Source organism: Physeter macrocephalus, chromosome 11 (genome assembly GCF_002837175.3).
Source record: "Physeter macrocephalus isolate SW-GA chromosome 11, ASM283717v5, whole genome shotgun sequence".
Classification (NCBI taxonomy): Eukaryota; Metazoa; Chordata; class Mammalia; order Artiodactyla; family Physeteridae; genus Physeter; species Physeter macrocephalus.
The window spans coordinates 105,595,068-105,612,190 of record NC_041224.1 but is presented as its reverse complement, the minus strand read 5'-3'; the positions used below and the strand labels follow the sequence as shown (position 1 = coordinate 105,612,190).

The window sequence follows — 17,123 nt, the reverse complement described above, 5'->3', positions numbered from 1 at the left end:
GCTCAATTTTCTTAGTGGCTGAAATTTAGTGGTAGTTGAAGGGGCCTTAGTTCTAACCTTAACAGAGTTTCCCTGGTTTAGGGATGAGGAGCTGGTGGTGGTTTGTCCTTTACCAGTCAGTCATTTGCAGTTTGCCATGATGAAATGCATGTTAAGTTCATGTTTCAGCTGATCGTCCGATTAAACACATGCTCTGAGCAGACTAAAGCTAGGGTAAACACCTGGAGTTGAATTCTGTGTCTTGAAATTTTTACTGGAATCTAGCCTGTGATGTTAGGTAATTCTTAAATCTTTGAATTATGAATTTGCTACTACAACATTTTGTTGTGCTTTGATCTTTTGTGATATCTCTTTGAGATAGACAGAATTTGGGTCTAGAATCCTTAATCTAATAATTCAAACAGTACAGAAAAAACACTGATAACTGGTATAATTCTATTAACTACTTAACTTGACAGTATTAAACTAATCACTATTTTGTTAGTCTATATATATGATTAAGAGAACCCCAGAGTTGGTTAAATCAATTTTAAAATCAAGATAATAAAATGCAATACTATACAATCACTAAAAGTTATGATACTGGTTTGTCTTTCTTGAAATGGAAGAGTATTCATGATACATTAATTTAAAAACAAGTTACAGAGCAATATGTATAATCTTTTTTCTGCTTAAACATTTTTATATGTTATGTTTACTTGAGAAGTCATTTGAAAGGATATACTCAAATACTAGGGATTATTGTCTTTAGAATTGGGTTGTATGGGTGATCTTGTTAACCAGTATTTTCTGACTTTATGATATTCATGTATAATTTAAAGTTATTTAAAGCAACCCAGATGGGACAGACTCATATTCTTGTACCTGCAAGTTTCAGCACAGAATGGGGTTACATATGAGGGTGAAATATAGGAAATACGAATAATTCAAAGTAACATCAGCACTTGAAATAATTTTTTAGCTTTTGGCTGTGTCTTTTGCAGAAATGAAACTTCGGGAGACTAGATTGGAGTCTCACTTCTTTCCCAGCCTGAACTCTTGGGAGCTGTAAGTCCTGGATATACAATAGATAATAATAGCATTTTTGTTTTATGGTAAGGCTTATGTTGAAATTGAGAAATTTGACATACATATGAATCTGTGAGAACTCAGCTTAGTGACTTCATGGCTAGCTGCTAAGGTGCTACAAATTTCATTTTTTAAAAAGTCAACTAAAGATGTTGAGAGGTAGCTTAACATAGTAGTTATACATGGCTTCTGGAGTCAGACTGTGTTCAAACCCATTCTGTATCACTTAAGCAGCTGTGTAACCTTGGCAAGTTTCTTAACATCTCAGAGTCTTAGGGTCTTTATATCTTAGAAGGTGATAATTATGGTACCTGACTCAAAGGAATAATACTTAACTTGGAAGATTAAATTAGATAATAAATGTGTGGGGCTTAGAACATTGTTAACATGTGGTAAATGCCCAGTAGATGTTAGCTATTTTATCATCAGAGTTAGCTATTTTATCATCATTTATATTTATCTTAGACTGTACTACCTGGCAATTTCTGACATCTGCCTAAGAGGTTATCAGAAATTCTTTGTTTTTATTGCTTATGTGCATCTTTCTGCCAGTTGGTCTATTCCTCATCATCTTTACCCCTAGCACACAAAGCCTAATTTAGTTCCAGAATTAGGCAAAGTATGGTAATAAGGTCTATAGTGTATATCCCTATATACACTGTATATCCCTATATAACTGTTCCAATAACATTTTCTTAATTAATCTTGTTTTTGGCACTAATTTATTTATCATCTAACTCCTCCTTTTGTCTATCTAGCTGGTCCAGTTGATACTTAATTGTTCTAGTTCTTGACTGACTTTTTAAAAAGTTAGATGTAGTGATTGTAGTGATGTTTCTTAAAACATTTATTAAAATGTTTATTAAAATGATTAGAGATAATATTTGATGGCTGTTCCTCTCACTGCTTGGAGCCATAAGTAGTGGGATTTTAGTCTGTCATATATCTAAGCTGACTTGTCTTCACTCAGGGCACCATGAGGATGGGTTGGCTGTCCGTTAGTGCCATCTGATTTTTGCGGAGTCAAACAATTGCAAAGCAGGTGGTGATTCTAGGTTAAGAAAATATACCTGTGATTAAAAAAAACCCCTCTAATTTTAAAACATGAGCATCTAATGTATAGAGAACCTTTTGATTGCAATTGCTTTTGAATAGCCCTGATCTAGGGCTATGAAAGAAAGAGCTCTAGTCAGTTGATTCTGGGAGTTATTGTAACATTATACTCTGAAGTCATTCATGTATAAATTTTAAATGGTTTACTCAGTTTTCTATTGAGTAGTTATTCACACATTTCAGGTAAGTATTAAAAATATCTCTTTTTTTGCAGCATGAAGGTAGATGATTCTTCAAATTAAAGACGGACACTGACTTTTCTCACCAGAAATGGTTTATAGAATCAACTTTCAAAAATGTAAGAGGCAGCAAAAAAACAGTAAAATATTTTCTTCTGTTATTCTTTGATTGTTTGCTAGATTGTAAACTCCATGAAAGCAGGATAACTTGCTTATCTGTAATGCCTGGCCCAGAATAGATACTCAAAAAATATTTGAAGTTAATTAAAATCTCCATAGAATTTTGTTTTTTTTTAATCCCTGGAAAATAACAACCATTTTAATGGCATTTCAGCAAGACATTTACATGGAATAACTGGGACTTAAATTTTGACTCTGATGTATAAACTATCTGGATACCAATGAGTCTACTTAATATCTGATTATGATGCTTGATCTTTAAGAGGCAATGAAGAATGGCTGCCAAAACAAACTGTGTATGTGAGGAATAGATATATAAAAGCTTACTAATATTTAGTAGGAAATCTTTTATTATGTACATTTCATTGGAAATTTTTCATTGATTTATATTGCACATACCACTCAGGTATGATTAAAAAGTCTTTGTTTTTTTTTTGCTTTATATTTAATGTTGAAATATTCTCAATTGTTTTGGCTAAATTATACTTTACAGATTTTTTTGCCCTATATTCTTTATTTACATCCATGAGGGTATATTTAGCATGCAAGGGGTACAAAATATACATCCAAATATTGGAAGTTTGGTATACTTCAATGTGTTTTGGAATGAAATTTAATACTTGTGCTTATGCCAGAATCACACAAATGGTATGCAACTATAATAACTTCTGTTAGAATATGAAACCTATTCTTTAGATTCTTCTATTTAAAACAAATATAAGTATCAAATTAGTTTTAGATTAGATGATGCTGACAGATTCAAAGATAATAGGGGGGAAGATTATTATCTCTGAAGCTCTTAGAGAAACGTGGTGCATAAATACTCATAATATAGCCAATATGTTCTTAAAATATCTGAATAAGATCAAAATCAAACTTCATGGTAAAAATACCATTTTGAAAGGTAAAGTAACCTGCAGTTAAATGGTATAAGTGATATGTAAGCACAAATTGTGCTTTCAGAATTTATCCAGACTTCTTAGGAAGAATGGATTAAAGATCTATAAATGGGGCTTCCCTGCTGGCGCAGTGGTTGAGAGTCCCCCTGCCAATGCAGGGGATACGGGTTCGTGCCCTGGTCCCAACAGTGAGAGGCCCGTGTATCGCAAAAAAAAAAAAAAAAAAAAAAAAAGTATAAAAGCATGCATGAGAATGATAAACACCAAAATCTGGCTTGTTTACCTCTGAAGAAGTAAGAGGAAAGTGGATTGAGGTGTACACAGGGGAAGCTTCAATTGTATCTGTAATTTGTTACCTCATTAAAAATATCAAATGTGAGAAAGGTTTGGGTTTATTAAAGCTGAGTGGTGGTCATTCTCCATACATTTTTGATAAGCTTGATATTTAATAATAAAAACCAATGTTTTAAAGAGCTCTTTTTGGTGGATGGGTCTCTGTATCCCAGCCTTGATTGATTTCAGTGGTCTCATCCCCAGGAGCACCTTAGAAATGAGCCATTGAAGGTTTTGTCTATGTCATGAGAGAACAGGACACGTGTTTTGCTGAAAGCCTGCTTTCAGTTTTAAGGTTTGTTGGATTCGTTGGCAAAATAGCCACTTGTTTCACGTAAATAAACAGCTTTAATCAATTCTTTAATGAAAGGTGAGTAAACTTAATTTTAATGTACAGTCATTAGAAGGGAAGGAATAAGAATATTAGAGAAACATAACAGGATATACATCACCAAATTGGGCCGACACCTACTTCCACATCCAAACAGCAGCTGGAAAGTCCCGAGTGACAGCAATCTGGAGCCCCAGTTGGGAAGGGTCCCGGATGGTGCATCCACCCCACAGGTGAGACTTCAGATTGGAGTTCTGGGGGCTTCCGTTTATAATTCCAGACCGCAAACTGATATCATCAGTTTGTGTGCAAAAATGCAGCTCTGGATTCACTTTAACAATGCTGTTGGTTTCACCATGTGAGTCACAAGATTTTCCAGAACGTGGGGGACTGGCCAGGTCCCCAGGGCTCAAGAAATTCCAAGACCCACTCCCTTTGTTATTGTAAGCACCGCTTGACTTGCTAGCAGCAATTGTTAGGTGTGCAAGCAGGCGCGCAGTCCAGGCAGGGTCACAGGTCGAGCAGAGGCCTGCTTCTGCCTCAAGCCTGAACAAGACTACTTTACATTTTCCCAACAACATGCCACCAAGAAACAGGTCAATTCCTGGTGTTCCAGTCTACTGGGATATTAAGACTTTGTAGCCACCTCCCTTTTCTCCTATCTGGCAAAACAGGTTCTCTCCCCCAATCCCAAAATGTGTGTGGTCTCCTATCTGGCAAAACAGGTTCTCTCCCCCAATCTCAAAATGTGTGTGTGTGGGGGGTGTGTGTGTGTGTGTGTGTGTGTGTGTGTGTGTGTGTGTTTTAATTCATATAGGCTTTTAGCTAAATGGGTTGGAAATTGGAAACTGATTTAGAGAGAAAATGGTGTGGGTAACACTAAGGTTTGGGGAATCAGTATCATTGGGGAATCGATATTGATAAAGAAGGAGGAAGGGATCATACTGCAGCACAGAGGTAACTTGGCTAGAATCATAAAGTGAGGTACTGGTAGAATTTGAATGCTTTGTGTTTATAACTTGAAATGAGATTATACCCTTTTATTGTACTTTAAGTAATATTTCTACATTTGGCATAGTTAAAACCAGAAAATGCACAAAAGGCTCAGATAACCAGAACATGTTAAGGATTACATGGTTTACACATGAACCCCTATTTTTCTTCAAACCTATTTTGTACCATTAGAATTGAGTTTCTATTCTAAACTGTCAGAAGATGTTTTAGGAAAAGTATACAAAGGCCAAGATGACCCTGATTACTATGAACTAGTTGCAGATAGACAAAAAACGAGCAGAAAGTTGTTTAATCAGGATAGGTTTCTGTTTGAAGGAGAAAGGTTTAGTATACAGATTCACAACCCGTAAAGGGGTTTGCAGGGCTTAGTGTCCATTGTGTTACTGATTTATTAGGTTGTTTCTGTTACTAATTCACACTGGTTTCACATAATCTGGAAAGGTGGCGACAAAAGACAGCATTAAGCCATGTATCCTGAGGACCCCTCAAGCTTTTGGCTTAATTTCTAATATGAATTCTAATAGACTCATAGACTGAGCAGAAAGTCATACAGTAAGCACAGAACAGAAAAAGTGACAGGTAACAGCATTAGGATAAAGCCAGTACAGATATTTAAACAATTACAAGCAGGTCCAGGAAAGCACACAGGCAGATGACCTCAAAACAGCTGTGACACCCTATCCTATCGCTTCGTTCCTAGAGCTGTAATGAATGTTCATAATGCAGACTCAAGAAAAGTTCTTTAATATCATACAGAGGATGTGGAAAAGCTGGAAAGATGTCTATTTCAAGATGGATTTTAAAAATGGCAGAATCTACCTCAACACAGAGGTGTTAGGTGTCAAATTATAGGTATCGCACAATTTTGGGGACTTTTCCCTTAAATACTTAGCCTTTGTTGCCCAGTCGGTACTCCTCAAATTTTCCCAGGAAAAACACCTGTGGGTACTCAGAGGCTGTTAGCTTCTCAACTGTACCCACTCTGCTCTGACCTCAAATGTTAGGCCCATGACAGCTAGGATGTCACTCTTGTGCCAGTCGAGGGCTGAAAAGAGCACACGATGACAGTATCTGCGGGGCTCCCAAGTGGGAAACCTAGGCCAGGCCCAGTCAGATTCGCTCTCTGAGATGCACGTACCCGGGGGTGCACCGCCCACAGTGCAGATGCCACAGCCCGGCGGGTCCCAGGATCCTGAGCGGCGGGAACCCGGGCGCTCACTGCCCTGCAGGCTCCCGGGCGACTCCGCGCATGCGCCCTCAGACGTAGTGGCGACGCCCGCGGCGAATCCTCGCTCGTCGTTGTGGAGCTGAGGAGGCAACGGCGTTTTCCCGCGCTTTTTCTGGGCGCCTCTGGTTAGATATTTTATTGGTATTAGTGTTGTTAGTATTTTCTCTTTCGAGCGCGGAAAGCGGGCTGCGAATTTGAAGTTTCCGTGAGTCTAAACCTCAAAACTTGGTCCTCGCTAACTTGGACAGCTCACTAAATTGGCTCTTTCTCCCACCTTGTGGAAAATTTGTAATTAGCTGCGCTTCTGGCTCTGCCTGAGAAGGGGCTCAGGTTCCAAACTGTTTCCATCTCTTCTGCGTCCCCTCGGCATATTGCCCTGCCGGAGGGAAAATAGGCCTCATAACTCCGGCCGGCAGGTGCCTATACCTGTGGAGACACCCTCAGCTGGAGCATTTGGGGTAAAAGTGTCAGAGCATCCTTGTCCACCCCTATGACCAAGGCAACATTCTTGACGGAATTTATCAGTTCATAAATGTGACCATTTTCCCTTGGTGTATAATTGGTGTGTTACTATTGTTTTATCCAATATATGACTAATTTTGGTATATTCAGAATACTGCTGCCTAGTTTGGATTAGTAAAACTCCAGTAACAGTGAACACTATATTGAAAAATAACTTGTGTATTTATATGTTTTTTCAAATGTTTGAAATAGAAGTGCAGCATTGAATAGTATTTATATTAATAGGTGAGTTGTTTAATTGGTGATAAAATCTGCTTTTATATAGATTTTCAGGCTTCATAATGTCAACTACTTGGATGAATTAGGCTAGTTTCCATTTAATACTATCAGATTACTACTCTTTTTTAGTCAAGGCAGCACAGGTAAAGAATCTGAGGAATCAGCATATATGAAAACCTAAAAACGTAACTTAAAATACTTTGCATTAAAGAATGCCTGAAATCAGTGCCTGGACTTTTATATCTGCCAAGTGTGAGAAGTGATACTAAAATATTCTAGCGAACTATGAATGGGTAATAAATTTGGATTTTTGTTTAGGTATTGAGGAATGGCAAAAAGCACTAATTTAATTTTTATTTGTTTGTACTTTGTAAATGTTCCTAAACCTTTTTTTCCATGAATATATTATTTTTGACTTGTAAGTAAGATGTGGAACCGCCTGTGTCTTTAACTTTTTCCTTAAAAAGTTTTTTCATGGCCTTGGTAGTGGTTTGCGCAAAGAAGGAACCAGTATTTTTGGGTGACTGAAATCAATATTATATATTTATTATAATAAATACAAAAGCCTAATAAAAAGTACATTATTTTGTCTTAATAGAATAAAAACATGTTTTACTTATCTATTTATTTAATTTTACTGCAATTTGACTTTTTCATTTACCCCTTTTTTGGATTCTTTTCAGCATCTGGAAACCTTATCATCTATTATGTCTTTGTGTGAAGACATGCTGCTTTGTAACTATCGCAAGTGTCGCATCAAACTCTCTGGTTATGCATGGGTCACTGCCTGCTCTCATATATTCTGTGATCAGCATGGCAGTGGTGAGTTTAGTCGTTCACCAGCTATCTGCCCTGCCTGCAACAGTACTCTTTCTGGAAAGCTAGATATTGTCCGCACAGAACTCAGTCCATCAGAGGAATATAAAGCCATGGTATTGGCGGGACTTCGACCAGAGATTGTGTTGGACATTAGCTCCCGAGCACTGGCCTTCTGGACGTATCAGGTTAGTGCTTAGGCTAGTTTCTCTGGAGGGTATGATTTGAGGCACATGTGAAAGCTTCTAATGTTTTTCCTTCGCTGTGTTTGTATTTATTTTTTAATGAATGTATGGAAAACTTTATTTTTAATAAATTTTCTTTTTTTCAAAAGTAATATGTTTATTGTTGAAAATCCAAAAGGAAGAAAATAAAAAACCATCCATAATTCCATCACTCAGAGATAACCAGTGTTGATATATTTTTGTTTGTGTATTGCTAGACTTTTTCTTTTTGTGTGTGTTCTCTCTCTCTCTCTCTTTTTAAAATATTTATTTATTTACTTATTTGGCTACTCTGGGTCTTAGTTGCGGCACTCGGGATCTTCATTCCCACGTTCAGGATCTTCATTGCAGCATGGGGGATCTTTATTTTTTATTTATTTATTTTTAAAAAATTTATTTATTTAATTTATTTATTTTTGGCTGCGTTGGGTCTTTACTGCGTGCGGCTTTCTCTAGTTGTGGCGAGCAGGGGCAACTCTTTGTTGCGATGCACAGGCTTCTCATTGCAGTGGCTTCTCTTGTTGCGGAGCACAGGCTCTAGGCGCACGGGCTTCAGTAGTTGTGGCACGTGAGCTTAGTAGTTGTGGCTCGTGGGCTCTAGAGCGCAGGCTCAGTAGTTGTGGCACACGGGCTTAGTTGCTCCGTGGCATGTGGGATCTTCCTGGACCAGGGCTCAAACCTGTGTCCCCTGCATTGGCAGGCGGATTCTTAACCACTGTGCCACCAGGGGCACCCCATGCGGGATCTTTAGTTATGCCATGCGGGATTTAATTCCCTGGGCCCGGGCCCCCTGCATTGAGAGTGTGGAGTCTTAACCGCTGGACCACCAGGGAAGTCCCTACTAGACTTTTTCTGCGTATAAATAAATAAATAAATAAATATTTATATATATAGTCTATATATTTTGTATATAGGCAAAATAATAAATATATTTTGTCTGTACAAAAATAGGGTAGTACCACAGACACTGTTTCTTTGGCCAGGTAAGTTGATAATATATTATGCCTGTTATGAGTATTTTATTAAATATTTAAAAATTAGCCATTCTATAATCATAATTTTAATGGTCATAATATATCATAATTTATTTCCATTATTAAAAAATGCTGTGGTGAGCAGTTATCATTAAATTCATATCCTTAATTTTTTGCTAAGTTTAAATTCCTGAAGTGGATTTAAACATGTCAAAGTTTTAAAATTTGTAGTATTTTTAAGTTGCCCTCCAGTTAGATCATGTCAATTTGTGTTCCCTTAAGAAGTGTAGGAGGGTGCTTGTTCTCCATACTTTCTACTCACCAATTAGATATGGGTAAAATAGAATCTTATTGCACTCTGAATATTCATTTCTTGGATGACTTTTAGATGAACACATTTTCTTGTATTTTTAATGTATTTTTCTTTTATTAATTGCCTGTTTCAGTTTGTTTTTTTAGTTGCTATAGTTTTTTCCCTACTGATTTGAAAGAATTCTTTCTATACATATACTTAACTCAGATGTTGCTAGAAATTTTTTTCCACTTATCTTTTATTAGTCATTGATTTTTTGACATACAGAAGTTTAAAATTTTTGTGTATTCGATGTAATCATAATTTTAATGATTGGATTGTACCATAATTTGTAAGTTATTTTAAAAAATGCTGTGATGAGCATTCTTATCTTCAAATTCACAAACTTATTTCTTTCCCTTTTTGATTTCTGCCTTTGGCTTCTTCTTAGAAAGGCCTTCCTGTGGAGAGCTTTTATCATGTCCTTGAGTATATTTTTATATCTTGTATATGCATTTATAATAATGCTTCTTAAAGGTTCTGTTTGTCATCTGTCAAGTAAATATTATCATTATATTTTTCTAGGTAAGGTGTTCCTCTTACATGATCCTGTACCTTCTTATGCTTACCTTTGTTGTATTATTTATCCTGTATTATAATTATTTATATATTTGTTCATCTTCTCTAGTTAGGAGAGCTCTTTAGGCCAAGTTTTGATTCCTGTATTTCTCTGGGTCGTCAGTGACCATCATTACTGGTCTTAAGTCTCAGTAAATACTTATTGACTGAATGAATAGACATTCTGTCTTAAAGTAGATTCCAATTTGGGGGGGTAGTATTGATTGAACATGAACATGTGGTATTGTTCTCATCTTTTCAGATGTAGTGGAAACCAGTGAATGAATTAGTAGCCAGAAATGATTTTTCACTACTTCATTTATTCAATTCTTTTCCTATTAGTCATTCTATATGTATATATATATATGTATTCAACATACAGTTTTTTGAATGCCAGGAAACACTTATATCTCATGCACCATCTTAGGTGCTGGGTATATAGTAATGAACAATATATAAGGAGCTTCAAGGAGGCTACAGTTTAGTGGTGATAAAGATAAAGAAAAAAACCCAGATATTTACAATACGTTTTTCATGCCGATAATGATAAGGGAAGTAGAAAGTGCTATGGGACCACATTATAGGGACAGGTAACCCAGACTTGGTAGAGTTACATCAAACTATATAGAATGGGCAAATTAAAAAATGGTTAAAAAAAAGAGTGGTCATATTTCACTTTCTGTCAATATTTAAAGGACAGTGAATCCAAAGATAAGCCAAAATTGGTTTCTGTGTGTAGTAGTTGTCTATTGATGTATAACAAGTTTAGTGGCTTAAACAGCAAATTTAGTGGCCTAAAAACAACACACGTTTATTATCTCAGTTTCTGTGGATGAAGAGTCTACGCATGGATTCTGCTCAGGGTCTCACAAGGCTGCAGTCCAGGTGTTGACAAGGGCTGCAGTTTCATCTGAATCTTGACTGGAGAAGGATCAGCTTCGAAGCAGTTGTTGGCAGCATTCACTTTCTAATGAACTATCAGACTGAGGGCCTCGTTTTTATTCTCTTTAATGGACTTTATTTTTAAAGGATTTTATTTTAAAAGCAGTTTTAGGTTCACAGAAAATTTGAGAGGAAAGTGCAGAGTTTTCCTATATGCCCTGTCCCCACACATGCACAGCCTCCCCGTTATCTACATCCCCCACCAGAGTGGTACATTTGTTACAAATGATGAACTTACATTGACACATCACTATCACCCACCAAAGTCCATTGTTTATATTAGGATTCTCTCTTTGGGTTGTACATTCCATGAGTTTGGACAAATATATGATGATGTGTATGCACTATGACAGTGTCATACAGAGTAGTTTCACTGCCCTAAAAATCCTCTGTGCACCACCTATTCATCTCTCCTTATCACCAACTCCTGGCAACCACTGATATTTTTACTGTCTCCACAGTTTTGCCTTTTCCAGACTGTTGTATAATTGGAATAATACAGTTTGTAGCCTTTTCATATTGGCTTCTTTCACTTACTAATATGAATTTGTTTCCTCCATGTTTTTTCATGGCTTGATAGTGTTCATTTCTTTTTAATGTTGAATTGTATTCCATTGTTAGATTTATCCATTCACCTGCTAAAGGACATCTTGATTGCTTCCATCTTTTGCTAATTATGAATAAAGCTGCTATACATATCTGTATGCAGGACATACATTTTCAGCTCCTTTGGGTAAATACTAAAGAGCACAATTGCTGGATTGTATGGCAAGAGTATGTTTACTTTTTAAAGAAACTGCCAAACTATCTTCCTAAGTGGTGATAACATTTTGCATTCCTACCAGCAATGAAAAAGTTCCTTTTGCTCTATATCTTGACAGCATTTGGGGTTGTTAGTGTTCTGAATTTGTGTCATTCTAATAGGTATGTAGTCGTATCTCATTATTTTAATTTACATTTCCCTGATTACATATGATGTGGAGCATCTTTTCATACGCTCTTTTGTCATCTGTATATCTTCTTTGGTGAAGTGTCTATTAAGGTCTTTGGCCCATTTTTTAAAATTGGGTTGTTTTCTTATTGTTGAGTTTTAAGAGTTCTTAATCAGATGTGTCTTTTGGAAATATTTTCTCTTAGTCTGTGGCTCGGCTTTTTATTCTCTTGACATTGTCTTTTACAGAACAGAAGTTTTTAATTTTAATGAAGTCTAGCTTGTCAGTTATTTCTTTCATAGATTGTGCCTTTGGTATTTTATCTAAAAAGTCACCACCAAACCCAAGGTCATTTAGATTTTCTCCTATGTTACCTTATAGGAATTTTATAGTTTTGGTGTTTTACATTTAGATATGTAATCAGTTTCGAGTTAATTTTTGTGAAGTTTGTAAAGTCTATGCTTAAAGTCACTGTGACCTCAATATTTTGCTGGCTATTGCCCAGAGGCTGCTCTTAGTTACTTGCCTGTTGGCCTTTCCAATTTGGCCTCTTGCTTCCACAAATCCAGCAAGAGAGAGGGTGTGCTAGTAAGACAAACCCTATATTCTTATGTAATATACTGATGAAGCCATATCCTGTCATTTTTCCTGTATTCTAATCACAGGTCCTGTCCACACTCAAGGGGAGGATATAAGTACTAGGAGGCAGGGATAATTGGGGGCTATCTTATAATCTGTTATCCACACTATGGATACTTGAAATATAGTATTATATATTAGAAACCTTTGGGCTACATGTCACTTGTTAAGGTTAAACAAATACTTTTTGGTAGTCTGGTAGTGGCTTGAGATTATTCCTCCAAATTTTTTTTCTATGAGTTTAGTGACCTGGCGTATTATTTTCTATAATAACCATCCTATTGTACATCCTAATTGCTTCTTAACCTGGTTCTAAACTTTAAAGTAATAACATCTCAGTATGTGTCTCTTTCTTTTCTTTCTGTGTTTGTATCAATATAAAGTTAAAATATACAACTTTGCATTTATTACCTTAAATCTTTCTTTTCTGTCTTGGGACAGGTACACCAGGAGCGTCTCTATCAAGAATACAATTTCAGCAAGGCTGAGGGCCATCTGAAACAGTTGGAGAAGATATATACTCAGCAAATACAGAGCAAGGATATAGAATTGACCTCTATGAAAGGGGAGGTCACCTCCATGAAGAAAGTGCTAGAAGAATACAAGAAAAAGTTCAGTGACATCTCTGAGAAACTTATGGAGAGAAATCGCCAGTATCAAAAGCTCCAAGGCCTCTATGATAGCCTTAGGCTACGAAATATCACTATTGCTAACCAAGATGGTACCCTTGAACCATCTATGATTGCACAGTCTGGTGTTTTTGGCTTCCCATTAGGTAAGAAATGACATGTAATATCCAATATCTGTTCTTTAAATCGGTGATTTTTCACATGTGCCCTGCATAATTGCAAGCAGTTAGTGGAGACTCCAGAGACCTAGAGACCTAGGCTCTAAGTTCTTCATCTGCATGTCAACCTGCCCATCATTACTTTTATCTATTTCATTTAAGTTACGTCTTCAATTTATTTGAACAGAGAGTAAATAATTCCAAAATTAAAGTTGCAAATAGCCACTTCAAATGAAAAGCTATTTAGTTGCAGTAATAATAATAATATTAGCTGCCATTTAATGATTCCTTACTAAGTGCTAGAGCCTATTATAACTTTACATGTATTTGTGTTATTTTCAAAACTTTATGAGGTAGGTGTTATTATCATCATCCCTATTTTACAGATGAGAAAACTGAGGAACAGAAAGTTTAAGTAAATTGGTCAAGGTCACAGAGCTATCTTCAGAGCCCACACTTAAGTATTTCCTATCCTCTGAGAAGGCCATGTTTTAGTTTCTTTCACATGACAATACTGATTGTACAGTTCTTAAGTTATTGTCGGTTGTTTGGTTTGTTTGTTCTTCTGTTTATTCATTCATACATTCATCAAATATTTACCAAACATGATTCATGTGCCAGGCTACTAGGCATAATCTTAGGCAATGAGGATATAAGGATTATCCAGATAGGATTCCTGCCCCATGGAAATGTACAAGTTTAGCTTTTCTGCTTATTAGATGCCTTGTCAGATGCAATGAATCTCATATCTCTTCCTGAGTTCTCCCCTTTATACTACTCTTGATATAGCAGAATCCAATAGTTTTTACTATGCTATTAATAAATTTTGGCACACAAAAAAGTAAAAATTCTTGAGCTGGATTTTTATAAAACCTCATTTTTTGAATTTTATTGTGGGGGAGGAGACGATGTCCTAGAAAAGGCATGAAGTAATGAGATGAAAAATATCAGATATGAGAATCGAAACAAAAATAAGTTTCTTCTTAACTTTCAGTTAATCATATAATTTAGTCAATCAAAGTATTATTGTTTGTGGGCATTATAGGTGTTCTTATTTTTTCCTTGTCACTATCCACATTTATTTCGATTTCTTTCATTTTCACCAGTTCTTACCTGTTCCTCTTTTTGTGCACACTTACCTTTTTAATAGTTTTACCTCTTGCTACCATTGTTGGCTTGAAGCAGATATAGTCAGCATTCTCCTTTAGTTATGTAACTAAAGCCAAGGATGCGTTCAGTGGAAGTTGTTAAATGCTTATTTTATTAGATCTATTGTACAATTTTTCTTAAGGCTATTCTAATTGATCTCGGGTCATAAATATGTGCCAGGTTTTCATGGTTGTCATCTATTTTCCAGAGTGTTTATGGAAATCCTAAAAAAAGATTTGTTCTTAAACAAAAGTTTATACACACACACGAATACATATGATATTCCTTTGATGTAGATGAATAGATAATGAATGAAATTGTGGCACTATAAATTCTAGCTCTACTAAAGTATTTCATTGTGTTAAATTACTTTTGGTGATGAGATAATGGCTATCATTGGAAACTACACACAGAAGAAGGTATGGTATATATACTGTGGTCAGGGGAGGGGACCGTCATAGTCCTTTTCTTTATCCAAGGTTTATGTTTTATCCATCTCATAGGAGTTGAGTTCTGTTACAATATTTATTGAATGACTTTGTCTTTTTGTTCCAAAAGATCTGTAAGGAAATAGATGCTTAAGTTCTTCCCTTATTTTTCTCCTAGGGAACAACTCCAAGTTTCCTTTGGACAGTACACCAGTTCGAAATCAGGGTGGTGGAGATGGAGATTTTCAGTTCAGACCATTTTTTGTGGGTTCTCCCACAGCACCTGAACCCACCAACAGCTTTTTTAGTTTTGCCTCCCCAAGTAATGAATTAGAGCAGCAGCAAGTCTCTAGCAGGGCCTTTAAAGTAAAAAGAATTTAGTTCACCTTACAGAATGTTTCTCTGTTTATTTTCAGTGATTTCATTTAGTAAATAATCTTTGTTTTAGATAGGAGTCACCACCCTCTCTGTGTTTGTATTGAGTCTTCGAAGTTGTCTTCACATTTTCAACTTACAAGAAATTCAGTGGCAGTTGTGGGTGGCTTTAGAATCAGGTTTCCTTTTCTGTTTCTATTCTTTAAGGTGTAAGCGTTTTATTAAACTCAATTTTAGGGTGAACTGTTGAGTTTTCACTGGTAGTGAAAAGCTTACAATATTATTGGGTGTTTTGTAGATCACCATTTGTTTCTGTCTGGGCTATTTCTGTCTAGGCCATGTTTTTAAACATACTATATAAGCACCTATGTTATATGGCTACATGTCACTTTGGGTTCTGGTATTTATACATACATGTATATGTATGTTCCTTTACATTGTTTTTTTGCTGCATTTGGCAGTATGTTTATGTGAAGATTTTGGTTTCAGGAAATAGTGAGTGGGCCTGTAGCTTGTTACTTGGGTGTGTACATTTATTTGTATATATTTAATGTATTTGCCCTTGTATTAACTTGTTTGGAGGTGTGCTCATGTCAGTGAATGAAGGTACAATTTGATGCATGTATGTTTACTTCCTATTTCTATTTAAAAATAATTCACATTGATAAAGTTATTTTGTAAAGTTGACTTTTTGGCATTTATTTTAGAATAAAATTACTTTCTTTACCCTTTTGCTAGCTGTTTCCCTGGGTCTACTTATTTAGGAATGCACTTCTACTGTAGAAAACTTACCAATGTGTTGTTGATCTCAAAAGATTATACTAATAAAAATACTTTTAACGATTTATTCCTTGTTTTTCTTTATTAAATAGTGATCATTTCTGACTACTATCACAGGAAACTTATTTAAAATGTAGAGCCAAGAAAGAAATTTGAAGGACACTTTCAGTAACTTTACATCCTATTAGAGGCAAGACTTGTAAGTATACTGGTTGGGGAGGCAGAACATCAAGGTTCCAGGTTTTTTTTTTCCATCTGTTAGTTGTGCAAGTTTGAGTTTAAATTTCCTGGGCCTTTGTTTCTACATCTGTAAAGTGAGGGATTGAATTAAATTATCCTTACAGCCTTTTCTACCTCTTAGATTTTATGATTTATTGTTACTGGTTTGGGAGGAACTACAATGGAATTACCCTAAATTCCAAATTCCATTGTTTTTTAGGTAATAAAAGTCATACTGGAATCATTTGAGGATATTTTATATTTAGTTATTGCAGAAAGGCAAGTGAATGCCCTTGCTTTACATAATTTAATAGCAAGCAAGTAATGTTTTCTTCTTTAGGGGTATAGAATATAAAATCTCTTCAAAAATATTTTTTACTGAACCCCAAAGTTAAAATGGTGTCTGAGAAAGAGGATGAAAAAAATCTTGACTTAAAAGCTTAAAAACATCCCTCCCTATTTCATTGCTAATTACACAGATTTTATAGATTGCAAAGTTTTTTCTTCCCTATGAAGTTTTAAATTTTGTTAAAAAGTGATTTGAAGAAATAATTTTTGTACATTCATGATTTCTGCCCTGAACCTTTGCTTCTTCCTTTGTTAGGTTCACAGAATCAGTTTGAAGTGTAAGTAAGCTATAATTAAAACTAAAAAGTAAAGAAAAACTCTGGTGGACTATTATATGGTACTTTAAAAAAAGTTATTTAAGAGTTTAATACATTCATATGGTATGAATTCAAAAGGGACAAAAAAAATTCATAGAGTGAAAATTCTACCTTTCACCCCTGTTCCCCAACCACTCACTTCCCCTTTCTGGAAGCAATTACTGTTCCCAGTGTTTTGTGTCTCTTTCAGAGATAGG

General features: G+C 35.7%; 1 protein-coding gene and 2 non-coding genes across 10 annotated transcripts in view; all 3 read left to right on the top strand.

The window, feature by feature from the left end:
• The window catches only part of CCNB1IP1 (cyclin B1 interacting protein 1), a 49,881-nt gene extending 33,880 nt beyond the window's left edge, over positions 1 to 16,001 (top strand). For 5 of the 8 annotated variants that reach the window (XM_028495587.2, XM_055088350.1, XM_028495588.2 and 2 more), the window contains 5 exons: positions 984 to 1,047; positions 2,396 to 2,479; positions 7,770 to 8,090; positions 12,965 to 13,298; positions 15,066 to 16,001. In XM_028495587.2, coding sequence (XP_028351388.1) covers positions 7,794 to 8,090; positions 12,965 to 13,298; positions 15,066 to 15,268 — 834 coding nt within the window. In that variant the 5' untranslated portion in view covers positions 984 to 1,047; positions 2,396 to 2,479; positions 7,770 to 7,793 and the 3' untranslated portion in view covers positions 15,269 to 16,001. Of the gene's footprint in view, positions 1 to 961; positions 1,095 to 2,395; positions 2,480 to 3,976; positions 4,068 to 7,769; positions 8,091 to 12,964; positions 13,299 to 15,065 lie in introns of all 8 variants that reach the window. The other 3 variants (XM_055088352.1, XM_055088351.1, XM_055088353.1) reach the window with 3 other exon arrangements.
• Positions 129 to 204, top strand: LOC112063499 (small nucleolar RNA SNORD126). Its single transcript, XR_002891010.1, has one exon. It is a non-coding gene; the product is annotated as a small nucleolar RNA SNORD126 (small nucleolar RNA).
• On the top strand, positions 1,954 to 2,101 carry LOC112063490 (small nucleolar RNA SNORA79). The gene has a single exon (XR_002891001.1). It is a non-coding gene; the product is annotated as a small nucleolar RNA SNORA79 (small nucleolar RNA).
• Positions 16,002 to 17,123: the final 1,122 nt, after the last annotated feature.